The sequence below is a fragment of the Lepus europaeus genome, chromosome 16 (assembly GCF_033115175.1).
Source record: "Lepus europaeus isolate LE1 chromosome 16, mLepTim1.pri, whole genome shotgun sequence".
NCBI lineage: Eukaryota > Metazoa > Chordata > Mammalia > Lagomorpha > Leporidae > Lepus > Lepus europaeus.
In genome coordinates, this window is record NC_084842.1 from 45,363,701 (window position 1) to 45,379,767 (window position 16,067).

A 16,067-nucleotide genomic window follows, 5' to 3' on the forward strand; every position below is an offset into this window, starting at 1 on the left:
GTTTATTTTAGTGCAAAAAAAAAAAAACAAACAAACAAACAAAAAAAAAAAAAACCTTGAAATCCATGCACAGCTTTTTCATAATACACACTCTGTGTGATCCTTTGGGAGACTCCCTACATGTCTCCCTAGTACCATGTCCTTTCCTTCAGAAACTTGCAGACTTTTGTGTCCATCTTCCCCTCCAGTCTCCTCCATTACTTACCATTGTCTCCCAACACCTGGCACAGTGACCACAACGTGCTAGGCACTCCAAACGTTATCTGCTCACCCTGTATCCTGAGATATTTCCCCCTTCGTCTGCACCCACCTTCCCCTCTTTGGAAAGCTCTTGGCGTATTGTGGCAGCAGGTTTGTAACACAGGATTCAGGCTTTGCAAAGCATCCCTAACTTTTCACCCATCTGTCATCAGGCAGACATCTGAAATGTTGCATAGCAACAATTATGGGATGGGGGAAGCAGTGGAAGAGCAAGATGCCGGGTCTATGCCTGATGGGCTCTGTCTAATGGATGAGGACGTCTGAGCCCAAGGGAGGGCTCCATGGTGACCAGGGACCAAGCTGCTTCTACCTTGCTTCTTTGCCACCCCTAATGTATCTCCTCACAGTTCAAAATGGCAACTTTAGTCTTTGAAGAATTAGCTTTGCAACGTGCAATAACTGTCGTATTAAAGACATTTGTACGGAAATGTTTCCTTTTTGCTGCATGATCTCAGAAGAGTCACTTCTCCCCTCTAGGCCTCAATGTCCTCGTCTGGCAATGAGGAAGGAAGAGACTGCATGGTCTGCCAGTCCTAAATTCTGTGATGAAACGAAAGTATTATTAAGTCAATACATTTGCCAAGAACTTGTTGGGATATTGTATTACTGTAGTTGTAATTGGAGAATGATGGAAATACCAAGCTCCACATTTACTTATCAAAGTCTGGAATACTAACTGCTTCAGAGTGGATGATTAGCAGGAGTGGATTTGGTAGAAGTCGTCCTCGCTCTACGAGCCGGAAGCTGTCTTTGATGGGGAGAGACTGTTGACTTCCTGTCCGGTAGCCAATCTACATGCCTTCCTTGCTGAAACCGACTTCTATCTCACCCCCAATACAGAGGCTAAATTTGACAGGCTCACTCTAGCAGCCTCCCCTGCACCCAGAACATGGCGTGTGACCTTATCATGACCAGGGACTCTGAGGGACATCTTTAAGTTTGTGTCTTCTTCCAGATAGGAGGAGGAGTGCAGGGGCGACTGCTTCCTGCTGGCGGATGCAATCGCATGAGGATTTAAATCTTGGGGCCGCCACGGGAGCCACTTTGTCACTCAGAGGAAGTCAACCTGAGTCGAGTCTAACGTAAGGAAGATGGAATGAAAAGTTTTGAAAATACAGATTTTTAATGATATTATTAAGCTCCTCAGACCAAGTGTGGAATAATCTTCCTCTTAAGAAGAGAAGGAGACCAGTTGTGCCTGCCATGAGCTGCTTCTGTCCTACTTCCAGGCTTACGGAAAGTTCACCCCAGGCTTACGGAAAGTTCACCCCAGTTTCTTTATTTTTTTTCTCTCATTTGCTGTTAAAATCCTCATTGCTGGCTGTGTGGATTTCCACCCGGCGCTGCACACCCAGAGCTCTGGCCTCTGTTACAGTGAGCTGCTGCACGGCGTTCCTGTGAACACACCCATCCATTAAGCACAGAGTCGTCAGAGCGCGGGCTCCGACCCGACAGCCTGGATATGGAACCCGCGTCCACCATTCCCTGAGCCTGTGGCCCAGCAAGGGTGACTAGGAGGCGCTCTCCGCCTCAGTTTCCACATTCACAAAATGACGCTCTGGCTGGCATTCACCTCGAGGGCTGGCCCGAGAATTACACGGGTCCACAGGAAGTGTGCGGAGACCGGTGGCTGGTGCCGGGTTGGGCTCCACACGGCTGGCGGTTCCCTCCCCGCGCTCACTGCCTTGGGGTGCCTGAGCCCTGGTTTGCTCCTCTGTATGGTGAGAATCACCACGCTGTGCCCTGGGTGCTTGTGAGGCCGCACACTGATAGTCCAGTGCTGGAACAGGCACTCAGTCCAAATGTTAGCACATTCTCACTGAAGTCAGCAGTGTTCCCTTGTCAACAAAATGTAATGTCGAGAATGGCTGTTTGTAGGGGAGGCCTGCAGCTTCTAAATGAATTATGGATTTTTTTCATCTTATTACATTTTAAGGCAATAGGATCTGCTATTCAAAGGCATTCTTTGGCAAAAGATATATGCTGCAATTTCTCTCTCCTGAAAACGCGGGTTTTCATACATCAGATTTGTCTGAAGGGAAAGGTGCTTATCCTAGATAAGTGCCTACAATCAGAAAGCAGGCTACTTCCAGTTACAAGTCACAACACCTGCAGAATTTAGGGCTTGGAGCTCCTAGACATTGCCATGGTTTTAAATCTTCCCAGGGAGCTAAGGGACTTTGTCCTCCTGACCATTCGACGAGGCATATGGCTTAGATGTGAACATTCAGTGACTTAGAGGGACTCATAACAGCTCCATTGCTCCTCCTGTCTCACCGAGGGCATCTCAGATGACTGTCCCCTGCACAGACTCAAGAGACCCAAATACAATGACAAGAAGAAAAGATGTGTGCATGCTGCATTTTCTCCCGTGGGAAACAGCCCCCGTGACGCGTGTGCCTCATCTCAAAGCATCTGCTTGAGGAATTCAAGGCATAGTTTACCTCAGTGGGGCTGCACAATGTCCCCAAGCTCTCACCCTGGGAAGGAATGGCCAGAAAGCTCTTGGTGTTTTGCGAAAGAATATGGATTCTGAAGTCTAGCTGATCAGGATTCTTGTGCTTAGAAAGAAGCTAGTCACAATAACTATGTCTCTGACATCATTGCTTACCTCTGCAAACTGGGTACCACAATGGCTACCTCATAGGGCTACTGCAATGGTTAAGCTAGCAAGGGGAGGGTGTTTGCAGCAGTTAAGACACTGCTTGGGATGCACATGTTACTGTTGGAATGCCTTGGTTTTGAGTCCCAGCACTGCTTTCAATTTCAGCTTCCTGCTAATGCACACCCTGGAAGGCAGCAGGTGAAACCTCAACTAGTTGTTTCTATGCTGCCATGTGGGAGACTTGGATTGATTTCCTGGCTCCTGGCTCCCAGCTTGATTCCCACCCAGCCCCAACTGTTGCAGACGTTTGAGGTATGAATCAGAAGAAGGAAAATCTATTTCTCTCTCTGTCTCTCTGCCTTTCAAATAAATTTTAAAAAACGAAAATCCACAAACAATAAACAAACTAGATGAGGTAATAACATAGTCTAAGTGTAGCCATTTAAGGCACATAAAGACACTTGATGTTTGTTTTCCTCTCCGTCCCTGGAATGAAATGTAACTTTCAGATTATAACATTTTCCTTTCCTATTTCTAAAGAATAAATTTCAATTTAAATAAACACCACACACATAACATTTTTGACACTCAATCAGGAAGACATTTAATATCTATTACCATTAACCTGTAGAGAAGCCACGAAAATAGATCAAGAAAATATGATGATCTCATTACAAATAAACTTGGAGACAATTTTCTCTTTCCCTAGGGCGGAAATGCTCCACAGCCTTCAACTTTTAAAAATTCAACTTAATTTTTCCTTCCATTCCTTTGATTTCTGATACACATCTTTAGGCTTTCTTCCTTCCCAAACCTACCATCTGGAACTTCTACTAAATATATGCGCATGTGCGCACACACACACACACACGCATGTATATATATGTGGTATTATCTTCCTGCTCAAAGAATTGTCCTTATCGTTTCTTTTTTTTTTAGATTTATTTATTTGAAAGTCAGAGTTACATAGAGAGAGAAGGAGAGGCAGAGAGAGAGAGGTCTTCCATCCGATGGTTCACTCCCCAGTTGACCACAACGGCCGGAGCTGCACCTATCCAAAGCCAGGTGCCAGGAGCTTCTTCCAGGTCTCCCACAGGGGTGCAGGAGCCCAAGGACTTGGGCCATCTTCTACTGCTTTCCCAGGCCATAGCAGAGAGCTGGACAGGAAGTGGAGCAGCTGGGACTTGAACCAGTGCCCATATGGGATACCTGCATTGCAGGTACTGCTTTACCCGCTACACCACAGCACCAGCCCCAGCCTTATCATTTCTTTTTTTTTTAAGATTTTTATTTTATTTGACAGGTAGAGTTACAGACAGTGAGAGAGAGAAACAGAGAGAAAGGTCTTCCTTCTGTTGGTTCACTCCCCAAATGGCCACAATGGCCGGAGCTGCGCCGATCCGAAGCCAGGAGCCAGGTGTCTCTTCCTGGTCTCCCATACAGGTGCAGGGGCCCAAGCATTTGGGCCATCCTCCACTGCCTTCCTGGGCCACAGCAGAGAGCTGGACTGGAAGAGGAATAACCGGGACTAGAACCGGCGCCCATATGGGATGCCAGCACTGCAGATGGATGATTAACCTAGTGTGCCACAGTGCCGGCCCCTTATCATTTCTTTTAGTTCAAGTCTGTGGAGATGAAATCTCTTAGGTATTGATGATCTGGAAATCAGTCTTATCTTTACCCTCATTCTTGAAAGCTATTTTGGAGGAGATAGAATATTTAATAACCAGATTTTTTTCTTTGAGTGCCTTAAATATTTTTCTGCATGATTCTGTTCATTTGCTAGGTTTTCTATACATAGCTCCACAGAAATTTAATTTCTCGCAGTTATGTAGGCTACAAGTTCAAGATCAAGGCATGGCAGGATGTTTGTTCCAAGGATTCTCCCCTTGCTTTGTGCGTGGTTGCTGTCTTCACATGGTCTCTCTCTCTCTCTCTCTCTCTCTGTGTGTGTGTGTGTGTGTGTGTTGTAAACTCCTCATCCCATAAGAACATCCATAATATTGGATAAGGTCTCATCATAATTACTTCATTTTAACCTAATTACTTCTGTCTACAAATACAGTCCCAGCCTGGGGTACTGGGGCTTAGAACAACAACATTTTGGAAGTATTTAAAAAAAAAAATAGCCAAAAACAAATACTTTCTGAAAAGGAATGTGCTACCACTTTTTCTCTGATTACTTTGAAGATTTTCTTTTGATCATTGTTTTTCAGCAATTTTAGATGTTCTTTAGTGTGGTTTCTCTGTTTATCCTCATAGTTTTGTGATATAAAATCTGATTTTTTATGCTTTTTAGCCAATTTTGAGTATTCAAGCCATTACTTCTTCAAGTATGTCTCTGTTTCATCTCCTCCCTAGTTACCTCTCCTTCTGGGACTCAGACTCCATGCATAGTAAAACATCTGTCTTGTTCCACAGGTCATGGATATCATCTTCCTTCCTTTAGTCTTTCCCCCTCCAAGCTCTATTCAGATTATTGCTGTTGCTTTGTCTTCAAGTTTTCTTTTGTGGTGACTAACTGCTGTAAATCCCATCCATGACATTTTTCCACAAATACTGTGTTTATATTCTCTAAGTTCCATTTAGGTCAGTTTTAGATCTTCCAGTTCTTTTAGGTTTCCCCTTGCCTCCTCAAACATATGGAACATATTTTTAGTGGCTGTTTTGCTCTTGATTTTTAAAAAAAATTTTCATCATATCTGAAAGGGAAAGAGATGGAACAATATCTTCCATCTCCTGGTTCACTTCTCAAATGCCACAGCAGCTGAATGTGGGTCAGACCAAAGTGGGGAGCTTAGAACTTCATCTTAGTCTCCCACATGGGTGGCAGGGACCCAACTACTTGAGCTATTGCCGGCTGCCTTCCCTGGTGCACGTTGTCAGGAAATTGGAAGCAAACCCAGAACCTGAACCTAGTCTCTCCCATGTGGGATGTGGACATCCCAAGTGACATCTTAACTGTTGTGCCAAACTCAGTGGCTATTTAAAATCTAATCTGTCATCGCTGTTTTGTTTCCATGGATTTTCCTCCCCATCATATGTACTATTGCCCAGCTTCTATGTATATCTGATAGATTATGGACTGGTTGGACAGGTCCCTACATGCATCTCATCCTCTCACATCCAATGCGTCACAACTGACAGCCAAGTTTGGAAGTTCAAGATGCACCACAATGCAGTTGCTAAGAAGAAGCATCCTGGGGACAAACCACTGAATTCATGTCCTTGTTCTCCCACCTAGTATATACTTGTGATCGTGGGCAATTAACTGACGTTTCTATGGGTCTGCAAAGTGGGGTGATAAGAGTAAGAACATCTGCCTCCTGTGGTTGGTGTGAGGGCTCCATGAGATAACATACATGCAGAGCACAGAAAATTGCTGGGGCTGCCCAAGTGTCAGCCGTCACCACCACCATCGCCCATTGCCTAATCCTAAAATCAAGCTGAATTTCAGCACTGCTGGTGAGAAAAAAAACGGCAACCCCAGAGGAGTACAAAGAAACAGAGTATGCCGGACAGAGTGTGGAGATGCTCTGGGTGGGCTCCCCCATCTCCTGACCATAGGGCAGCTGCAGGGCTTCTTAGCCTGCCATGGTTCCGTTCCTAGAGAACGTGACGCCTGGGCCTGAATGCCCCTCTGTCTTTCACCAACAAACACCTCATTTCCTTGCTTGTGTTTTTGCGACCCACCTAGAATCCCAGACGCCTCAAAGGAGAAGACTTGTGCTATAGTCTGAACACTGGTATCCGGGCCACCACCACACCCCCCATTCATATGTTGAAATCTAATCCTCAGTGCAATATGGGGTTACTTAAAAAGGTTATGGAAATGTATATTATGGGGAAAAAAAAACTATGGGTTGTTAGGAAACTGGCTCAGGTTTATCTATGGTGCAATCTACACCCTGATTTACATCCTAGGCCCTGGCTCCCGCCGCCATTGCGCCACCTGGCCCAACCACCGGTGTCAAGCTCCACCCCATCCTAATGGGATTCACTGCTCCTGCTTCCCTGCCCGCCCTCCAGCAAAGTTTTAAAAGGACCTGTTCCTGAGCACGTGGCTCTCTTGGCTCTTCTCTCCTGCTCTCTTGCCTCCTCTCATCTGCTCTCCTCTCACCCTCTCGTCTCTCTTCTCTCCTCACTATCTCCTCTCCTCTGTTTCTCTCTTATACTCTCCTTCTCTCTCTTTTCCTTCTTCACCCCTTCCCTCCAGCCTGCTGGGTTTTCCCCAATAAACCCCTTCCCTTATTCCGGTGTTTGGTGTACTTTGTGACGGCTAACAGGGTCTGAAAACTTTTTGGCATCAATAGACACTTAACCTTTAACTCCACGTTAAAGTGTCCTCATAGTGTGACGAGGTAGGGCCCCTGGTCATGAAGCTTCCACCCACACCAATGGGATTGGTGCTCTTATAAAAAAGGCTGGAGCGGCCAGCACTGTGGAGTAGTGGGTAAGGCCACCACCTGAGTGCTGGCATCCCATATGGCTGCTCCACTTCCGATCTAGCTTTCTGCTGTGGCCTGGGAAAGTAGTGGAAGATGGCCCAAGTGCTTGGGCTCCTGCACCCGTGTAGGAGACCCAGAAGAATCTCCTGGCTCCTGGCTTTGGATAAGCGCAGCTCCCGCTGTAGCCATTGCAGTCCTTTGGGGTGGGAAGAAGTGGATAGAAGACCTGATAACATGGGGCAATAAAACCTTCACAGCCCCTAGGGGTGGCCCCTCTGCTCTGCCCAGCTCCAGCAAACCTGGGGAGGAATTTGCTAACTTATTCTCCACAATACCCTTTATCCTGAAGGAGAAGGGGGAGGGAGTAAAGAGACCCCTTGGGGTCTAATCAAAGACTGCACACTCAGCCTCCTGCTCTCTGCGGAGCTGCCCACCTGGCCTGCCCAGGTGTATTCTCACCATTCAACCCTGTAAACTTGCTCTCCCCCAGTCCGAGTGATCAGCACTCTTTCTGTGTCCCTTCCATTCTGACGGATGCCCTGTACCCACTAAAACCTTATTACCTTGCTCTCTGTCTCACACCTGAGTCTTTTCTTTAGTGAAGACAAGAACACATGGCCTTTTCTCTGATGACATTCCTACCTCGCAAATAAATAAGTCTTAAAAAAAAAAAAAGAGGCGAGAAGGAGTCCTTTTGCCCCTCTCCTCGCCGTGTGAGGGCAAGGCAGCATTTCTGAAGCACGCAGCAGGTCCTCACAGGATGCTGAATTTGCTGGCACCTTGACCTTGGACGTTCCAGCCTCCAGAACCATGAGAAATAAATCTGTGGTTTACAAATTACTCAGCTGGAGCAGGCGCTGTGGCGTACTAGGTTAATCCTCCACCTGCAGCGCCGCCAGCATCCCATATAGGTGCCGAGTTCTAGTCCTGGTAGCTCCTCTTCCAGTCCAGCTCTCTGCGGTGGCCCAGGAGGACAGTGGAGGATGGCTCAAATCCTGGGCCCTGCACCTGCGTGGGAGACCAGAAAGAAGCATCTGGCTCCTGGCTTCGGATCGGTGCAGCACCAGCCATAGCAGCCATTTGGAGAGTGAACCAACGGAAGGAAGACCTTTCTCTCTGTCTTGCTCTCTCACTGTCTATAACTCTATCTGTCAAATAAATTTTTTTTAAAAATTACTCAGCTGAAGGTGTTTTGTTAAAGCAACCCAAACAGACTAAAATAACCTCTTTCTTCCAGTACATGGTGGGGACCATAGTAGGACACTCTACACAAAAGGAAGAATGAGTTTTTTTTCCCATCAATTCAGCACACTTGATTCAGTATGGGACATCTCACAAAAGAGGTTTAAAAGAATAAGAAAAGCCTCAGCTGTGCCAATAGCTGACATGATTTAACCCACTTTGTCCAGCACCTCAGATGCTTGAATGACAAGATTAAGACAGAAAAGGGGCACCCGCCATCCGGTAAGGTGAGCAGGAGCCAACTTCCAAACACATGCTCCACATCACCCAAAGGACAGTCAGGGAATAAATACAGGAGACTCGGAGTCAGTGTTTCATTGGTCATGATCAAAAAGGATGGTTAACACATACACACACTCACATGTCATCCCACCTGCTGCAGGGCAGAAGTCACCCCTCTGGATCTCACACCCGCTCTGCGTGCCCTGCAGCCACCGCCTCACCCACCCAGAGCCCTGGCCTTCACCGGGAGCTTCTTCTGCCTTGGTTCTCATCTCCCCTCAGCGCGGTGCCTGGGCGCTCAATGTCCAGGCAGAGATAAGAAAATGGAGGATTTGGCCGGAGTCTGCAGTGGGCAGCGTGGCAACATCCATGAGTTCTTCTCTACTTCCTTCTCCCAAACTCTCTCCTTCTCTCCCCTCTCCCACCTCATCGTTGTCCCCCAGAAACAAATAGGATGGCTTCACTGGTCAATTCTTTACATGTACAAACACCAAAAGCAGAGGAAATGCCCCTTGGCCACCCCCCTCCCCCCAAACCCCAGTGCTGGGAGAGCAGCCAGTGGGCGAGGCTGCCTCGGGGCTGCGGAGCCGCTGCAGCTGTCCAGCTGTCCTGGAAACTTCTTTGGCCTCTGGGCTTTACCTGGAGGCCTCTTCCTTCAGCTCCTTGTTTTTCCGCACCTCCTCGGCATGCTTGTCCTAGGGAGGAGAGGAGGGAGAGGGGCAGGTCACACAAGGCTGCCCAGGGGAAAAGGGAGGTTGAGGGGCAAGAGAATGGAAAATAAAGAATGACCACTGCAGGAAGCGAAGAGCTGGGTCTGCAGAGGCATCCTGGGAGGGGCAGAAGGTGGCAGGTGAGGCTGGCAGGAGGCAAGGGAGGGAGCCCTTGAGCTGTGGTCCCAGGGAGCTCATGGACTGGTGGGTCCCAATCTCCTAAAGGAGGCCCACTCCACAGGGACCCCAGGGTCCTTCAGCCTCCCTTCCATCACCAGGCCATTCTTGAGCTTGGATGAATTTTTTGGCTTGACTTAATAGAAGAAGCCACTGTGGATAGCTTGCATTAGAGGAGCAGGTGGAACAGACAAGGCTCAGCACAAGCGTACCCTACTGCCTACTGCTGGTACTTCTCATCCGTCTCCTCAGTGCGAGCTGCCTCAATCCCCTTAGTGAAAGGCAAGGCCTCTTAAAATATGATTTGATGGGAGAATTTTTGTAACTATTGCACAACTCCAAAAAGTAAACTTTCTGACTCCTATTTTAAAAGAACCATCTTTCATTTCATGGCATCATCATGTCACTAGTTGAATCAGCCTGCCAAGACCCACCAGCAGGTGAGTTTGGCCCAGTCACTTCCAGCAGACCTCAGCTTTGTGATGTTTAAAGAGAGGGGCATGGATGGGAGCTCTTTTGGCTTCCAGCTCGGTGGCTGTAGGGTTCACCTGCCAGGCTGCCTCACAGTAGGCCTGCTGTTCCTACTCCCTGCACACGCCTGCCTCCTCCACCAGAGGGCGACTTCCTTTCAGGCAGAGACATCTTTCTCTTCCTTGTGTGTCCTGCTTTCTATCACAGCCCCTTGCATATGTCAGGTGCTCAGTAGATGCTGTCCCTACCAGCGCCTGGCATAGTCACGTTTCACAAGTCAGAATCAGCCTGGAGGACACCCACTGAGGAAGGCGTCTGTCCCTGGAGAGGCCCTAGAACTTTCCATGGCCTGGAGCTGGGGAGTAGTACCTCCAGGGCAGTGGTTCTCAAGTTTTGCTGTGTATCGGCATCACCCACGAAGTGGGTGTGCTCGGGCAGCATCCCCAGAAAACCCGGGTGTCCGGGGTGGGGTCTGAACACCACGTATCTTGAAACTTTGCACACAGGGAGTCTGGTGCAGATGGTCAGTGAACACACAAACACGAGCCCGCTGGCACATGCAGGTTCACAGGCAGAAATCACACACCGGCTCTCCCCCAGCCTTCTACCTGCACCGGTGGGTAAAGGGGAGTAGAAATCGTGTCCAGAGGAAAGTCTGCTCTGACATCCTGCTTCGCTGAGCCCTCCTCACCTCCACAGGTACCTCCAAAACATGGACCTTCCCAGTCTCTCCGCCTCCGACCATCTCTGTTCCCAGGTGAGCTCACCACACGGAGCCCTTGGCCTTGACCGCCCAGGTTGCTCTCACTGACAGTAGGCTGGCAGGAGGACTAGAGGTTGATCTTGCTGAGGCAGGCTGTGAGCGTGCCGCCTGGCTCTGCCCCAGCCCCACTGCCTCTTAGCTCTGTGACCCTAAGCTAATCACGAGACCCCTGACACGGTTTTTCACTTGCAAACTAAGGAACATGCCTGTCCTGCTTTTGCATGGCCTACTGGTGATCGTGGTATGATGAAACAAAAGTGGTTTCTGCAAGTAGCTTTCAAACGCCACGGCACAGGTCTAGCCTCAATAGTTCATTTCAGGTTGGGTCTGAGAGCCCACGTCCCATTTATCCCTGACCCCACGCAGTTTTTCCTCAAGTATTTGCCTCCAGTCATCCCTCAGTGGCTGGGGAAGCCTGAAGCCAGACTCGGATCGCTTTCTTCCCAAAGACCTTGCTGCCCCTTCTGGGATAGGGCATCAGAGAGCAGGACCTGCACACACTGGCCAGCTCCAGAGCTGGCACAGCGGTCAGATCCATGGGAATGAAAACTGGTCTTTCGGTAGAGTTGCCAAGGGCCTGAGACGCTAGGTGGATGGTCGGGAAGGAGTGGGGACCACGCTGCTCACCATGGGACGAGGCCACCGATCGGGTCCCGGGAGTCACCGCGCAGCAGGCGGCTCCTGGAAATAAAACACAGAGCTGGAGCTCTCCCAGGAGCTGCAGGAGAAACTGGGCCAGCCTTGAGACTCAGGAAACGAGGCCAGCGTGTTCTCAGCAGCACGGGCTATGATTCTGCTGACACGGGGGACCAACCCCAGGCTCTCACGTTTCTCATATTTAGGTGACACCATTTGGTTTATTGACAAAAGGCAGCCTATTGGAAAGGCTTGTGACTCACTCGGTCTATGTCAAGAGGTTTGCCCAGAGTCATGTTTCCTGCTCAATGGGCAACTCAGCTCGTCAGCCTTTCCTTGGCTCAGAGCCAGGAGCTCAGCATCTTTGATTAAAGCAAATCAGTACATTCACGGATGAAGCCAGCAAGGTACAACCGCCTGTGCGTTCTAGCCCCTTGCGTTAGACAGACGCTCTTTAGAAAGCAGAGGCTAAATCTCCCTAAGGCAGTGGGACATTGCAATTGTGTCACTGTGCAGAATAACCCCCAAGGGAACTCAAAGCCAGGTTCATGTTTGTTGCCTAGGACTCCCCAGTGGTTCCCTTGGAACTCTCTGAGGATCCTGCCTAATAGCAATAACCACATTCCTCCCAAGGCTGCCTGCTCCCTGAAATGACGCGCAGGTCTGGGTGTGCTTGCCACAGAGGGAAGAGAGCGGCCCAGGCGCCTCCTCTCTGGCCCAGGGCCACTCACCTTCTCTTGCAGCCGTTCCAACATGGCAGCTAGGTGCGCCTCCCGGTTCTCCTTGTTGGACTCCATCTTCTGGGCCAGTTTTTCTTTAGCCATCTTGATGAAGTTGTTGTTCTCTTCAATGGCTTTTTGGATCACCTCCCGCTCGTGTTCTCGTTTCTCTGCTAGGTGTTTCAGGAGCTCGGCTTCCTGGTACTGGAAAAGCACAAAGAGAGAGACTGCAATGTGAGTGTGCAGAGGTGCATTTCACTGGCAGGGCTTAGAAGCCCCACATCCAGGATAGGCGCCTCCCTGAGCAACGTCCCCATCCCGGGGAGCAAGGACACTTGCTGAATACTCCCACCGCCTTCAAAGCCTTCCACATTCTTTGCCTTTGTTTTTTTTTTCCAGTGTTTTTCTTTTTAATATCCTCAGGACCCTTTATCTCGTTACAATCATGCATTCATTCATTCACAGATACTCAATCATCTTTTACTACATGCCAGGCACTATTCTAGCAACCTGAGGGAGGAAAAAGTCCAGCAGAAATAAGGCAGATGCAAGAGTACTTCAAAAACATTATGGAAAATGGTATTAAAATATAATTTATTTTTTTATTTTGGTGCAAAAATATTTTGAGATCCATGCACATGCGGGCGTTTCCAAAGGTCGGTGGGAGATGCGCATTCTAAGAAACTGCATGGATTTCCATTTCTTTGCACAAAAAGTAATTTATTTTCAATTCTTTTTTTTTTTCACAAACCTTTTGAAGTACTGCCTTATATAAGTGGGTAAAACCCAGCCTAGCTTTCACATGCGCCTGAAGAGGTCAAGAGGAATTCAAGAGAGGAGCTCATTTCCTGCTTGAAAGATAAAGGAAAACTTACATAAAGACAGCATCAGACTTGGGCCTCGAGAATCGAGAGGAACAGCAGAAGGCATACCACTGGCTAGAAATGTACCCTCTCCCTCAGTGAGGAAAAACCCTTGGCGTTCACCAACATCTCACTGTGGGTATGGTGATGGAAGGCCACCTCTTGGAACCCATGCCTCTGACTACACTTGATGCCGCTCCTAGAGTCCCAGGGCTCTTACTTCTTTATTTCCCTCCACAGTGCCTCCTTCTTCACCCCGCACATGTGATGAGCTGTCTAAATACATGTGACTTGCCCATGACCTGACCGCAACTCAGGGCATCACTGTCTCCCACTCCCTCCCACGCACGACGAGATGGAGGGTGGAAGACAGGGCCACACTCACCTTCCTCCGCTCCTCAGCTGCTTCTAGTTTCTTCTGGATCTCCTCCAGGGACGGGTCTCGTCTCCGGGGCAAGGAGGCGTTGAACTCGGGTACCCCATCGAAGGAAGGTGGCTTCAGAATGACTTCAAAAGACTGGCCGGAGGTGCACTTGTTGAGCTCGATGACTTCCATGTCAGAAATGACACACCAGTTCAGGTCCACTGTGTCTGCTGCAGGGAACAGGAAGGGGCTGCTCACCCCCTGAAGAGCAGGCGGGGCCCTGGGAACATGCACACCGATCGGGGAGGCCTGGGGTCCCAAGGCAGAATAATGACCATGACTGGGGCTCTGGATCTGCCCTGAATGCTGATACCTCGGGTCAGTGGGCTCGGATAGGGCTGATGGTATCTTTGGCCACAGGAAGGCTCTGAGGGCAGGGGCTCCTGCACACACGAGTTCTTACGATGGCCACAGCCATGCCAGCAGCATTCGGTTTTGACCCCACCACCAGCCTCCTCCTCACTTTGTCCTCACCAGTGACCGACAGAGGTGCACTTTGCCCACCTCCCACCCCCATCCCTTCCTTGCCCCACTGCCCATCTGATGGCTTGGCCTCTGCACACCTCTCCCCTGTCTCCCTCCTACCCTCTTCTCTTCTTTCTCTCCAGTCAGCACTGTCTTTCCGCTGGCTTTGACCTTTTCTCCTACACTGTCTCCCACACCAGCCTAAACAGAAAAAACAGTCTCAGGTCATTGGAGCACTCCCATCTCTCATTGCCAGACCAAACCCATCCCTTCCTTTGAGCCAGAAAATTAGAGGGTGACTTGGCTGGTCCCTGATTGCCCCATATGAATATGTGGCTATCCATGGCTCCCTGCCAGTGTTTGGGACTGTAGCTGCCATGGCCCCCACACAGCACAGCTGTCGCATAGCTTCCTTGTGTGGCTACAGGTAGAAGCCCTTTGCCCACTCTGGCCTTTCCCAGAGAGTCTCCAGCTGCCCTGGGGAACCCTATGGCTGGTGGAAGCTGGTGGTGCACACTGAGTCCTGTTAACCCATCTCATCCAGGGGTTCCTGTAGGCATACTCCCTGTCTGGTTCCCCTTTGAAGCCTCCACAGCATCTGAGATCCAGGGCTACTGTCTAGGGTCCCAGGCAACACCCCTATTGCTCAGACCCTCAGTGATAGTGATAGGGCAGATTCATGAACGGGGGTGGGGGTGCTGTATCCACAAGCATGGGAGCCCACACCCCTTCCTTTCCCAACTGGGCCCTCACTGACCTTCATAGTTGTAGGATGACTTATTCAGGGGGTCAGCCAGGAAGCAGGAGCAGAACAAGGACACCAGCGGGAGCTCCTTCATCTTCTCTTTGTAGGCTGTGGGGATATGCCAGGCAGGTGAGGATGAGGAACCTCAGCAGCTGGGTGTCCTGGGCTCCATGTGGGCGCCCAAATCACCCAGACCCATTCCAAGGCTGGGGTCCAGGGCCTTTGTCCTGAAGCCGCCCCGATTAGGATTTCTATATGTGATCCCCATCCACTTCCACCCCTTTTGAAACATCAGTCTTCCTGAGCGCCCAGATGACCCCATCCTTCTCCCCAGGACACCTTCTCCCCTCCTAGCATAGAATGCAGGACACTCTCAGTAAAGATCCCCAGTCAGTGCCCTCCCCACTCAGGGCCCCTGCACCTGCCTCTTTCTCCCCACACCTGCCCCACACAGTTCTACATACAACATAAGTATGGCATTGTGCTGCCACCAAGGAGAAGGATTGCGGACAGGAGGGGGCGCCCTCACCCCGTCCCTCTGCTCTGGCTGTGGGGAGGTGGCCAGTCAGGCTGTGGGTCTTCCTGACCTTCCTAGCACAGCAGAGTGGAGAGACAGGGATCCCTGATAGCTGGAGCACAGCCTTGTCCGGGAGTCTTTCTGGGTTGGGAGGCCATAGGCAAGAGCTGTCCAGGTCCTAGCTGGCCTCCTGCAAGTCCCTCCCCACTACCCTGGGGCCCATTCACCCATGTTGATGCCCAGCACCCCCAGTGCCAGGCACTCCCCTCTCATCTCCTTTTACAAACTTGAAAACATAAGTAACTGTGCAAATACTACATGGGCATAATAAAAACCTTAAAACACACACAGGTGAACCAAAGGAAGGGAAACTGAACCGCAACCCCACCGCCACCCAGGGATAACCTCCCCTGACCCTTGCTGTGTTTCCAGGCAGCCCCTAGCATCTGCAGGACGCATGTTCACGTGTGTGCAGAGAAACAGCTGGTGCTGGGGGTCCCATCACAACAGCGTCTGAACCTACCAGCAAGAGTCATGTTTTCCGGGACCTGGTGGCTGAATCCAACTGGCGATCACAAGATGGGCTTGGTAGCTCAGGACTTGGTCACAAACCTGAGGAAAAAAGAATAGTGACAGGGTCTTCTTCTACCAAAGATCCTTACACCACCAAGGAGGTCGTCACGGAGGTCTCTCACTGGCTCTCACTTCTCCCTGCCAATTCTCACCTTCCCAACACCTTCCTCCTTCTACACCACCCCAGTCAAGCTCACAGGCTCTGCACCCATGATCACTTCATAAC

General features: G+C 49.8%; 1 protein-coding gene across 7 annotated transcripts; it reads right to left on the bottom strand.

Moving 5' to 3' along the window:
* Positions 1 to 9,413: 9,413 nt before the first annotated feature.
* STMN4 (stathmin 4) lies at positions 9,414 to 15,804 on the bottom strand. Of its 7 annotated transcripts, none has more exons than XM_062213202.1 (6): positions 15,792 to 15,804; positions 14,764 to 14,859; positions 14,127 to 14,207; positions 13,503 to 13,711; positions 12,267 to 12,458; positions 9,414 to 9,473 (listed from the first exon to the last, which is right to left on the bottom strand). In XM_062213202.1, the coding sequence occupies exons 1-6, from the start codon at positions 15,802 to 15,804 to the stop codon at positions 9,414 to 9,416; spliced, it is 651 nt and encodes a 216-aa protein (XP_062069186.1). The 7 variants fall into 7 exon arrangements, with proteins under 7 accessions (XP_062069186.1, XP_062069190.1, XP_062069189.1 ...); XM_062213203.1 differs by lacking the exon at positions 9,414 to 9,473 and adding an exon at positions 11,560 to 11,580; XM_062213206.1 differs by lacking the exon at positions 14,127 to 14,207 and having other exon boundaries at positions 13,503 to 13,708.
* Between the last annotated feature and the right edge of the window lie 263 nt (positions 15,805 to 16,067).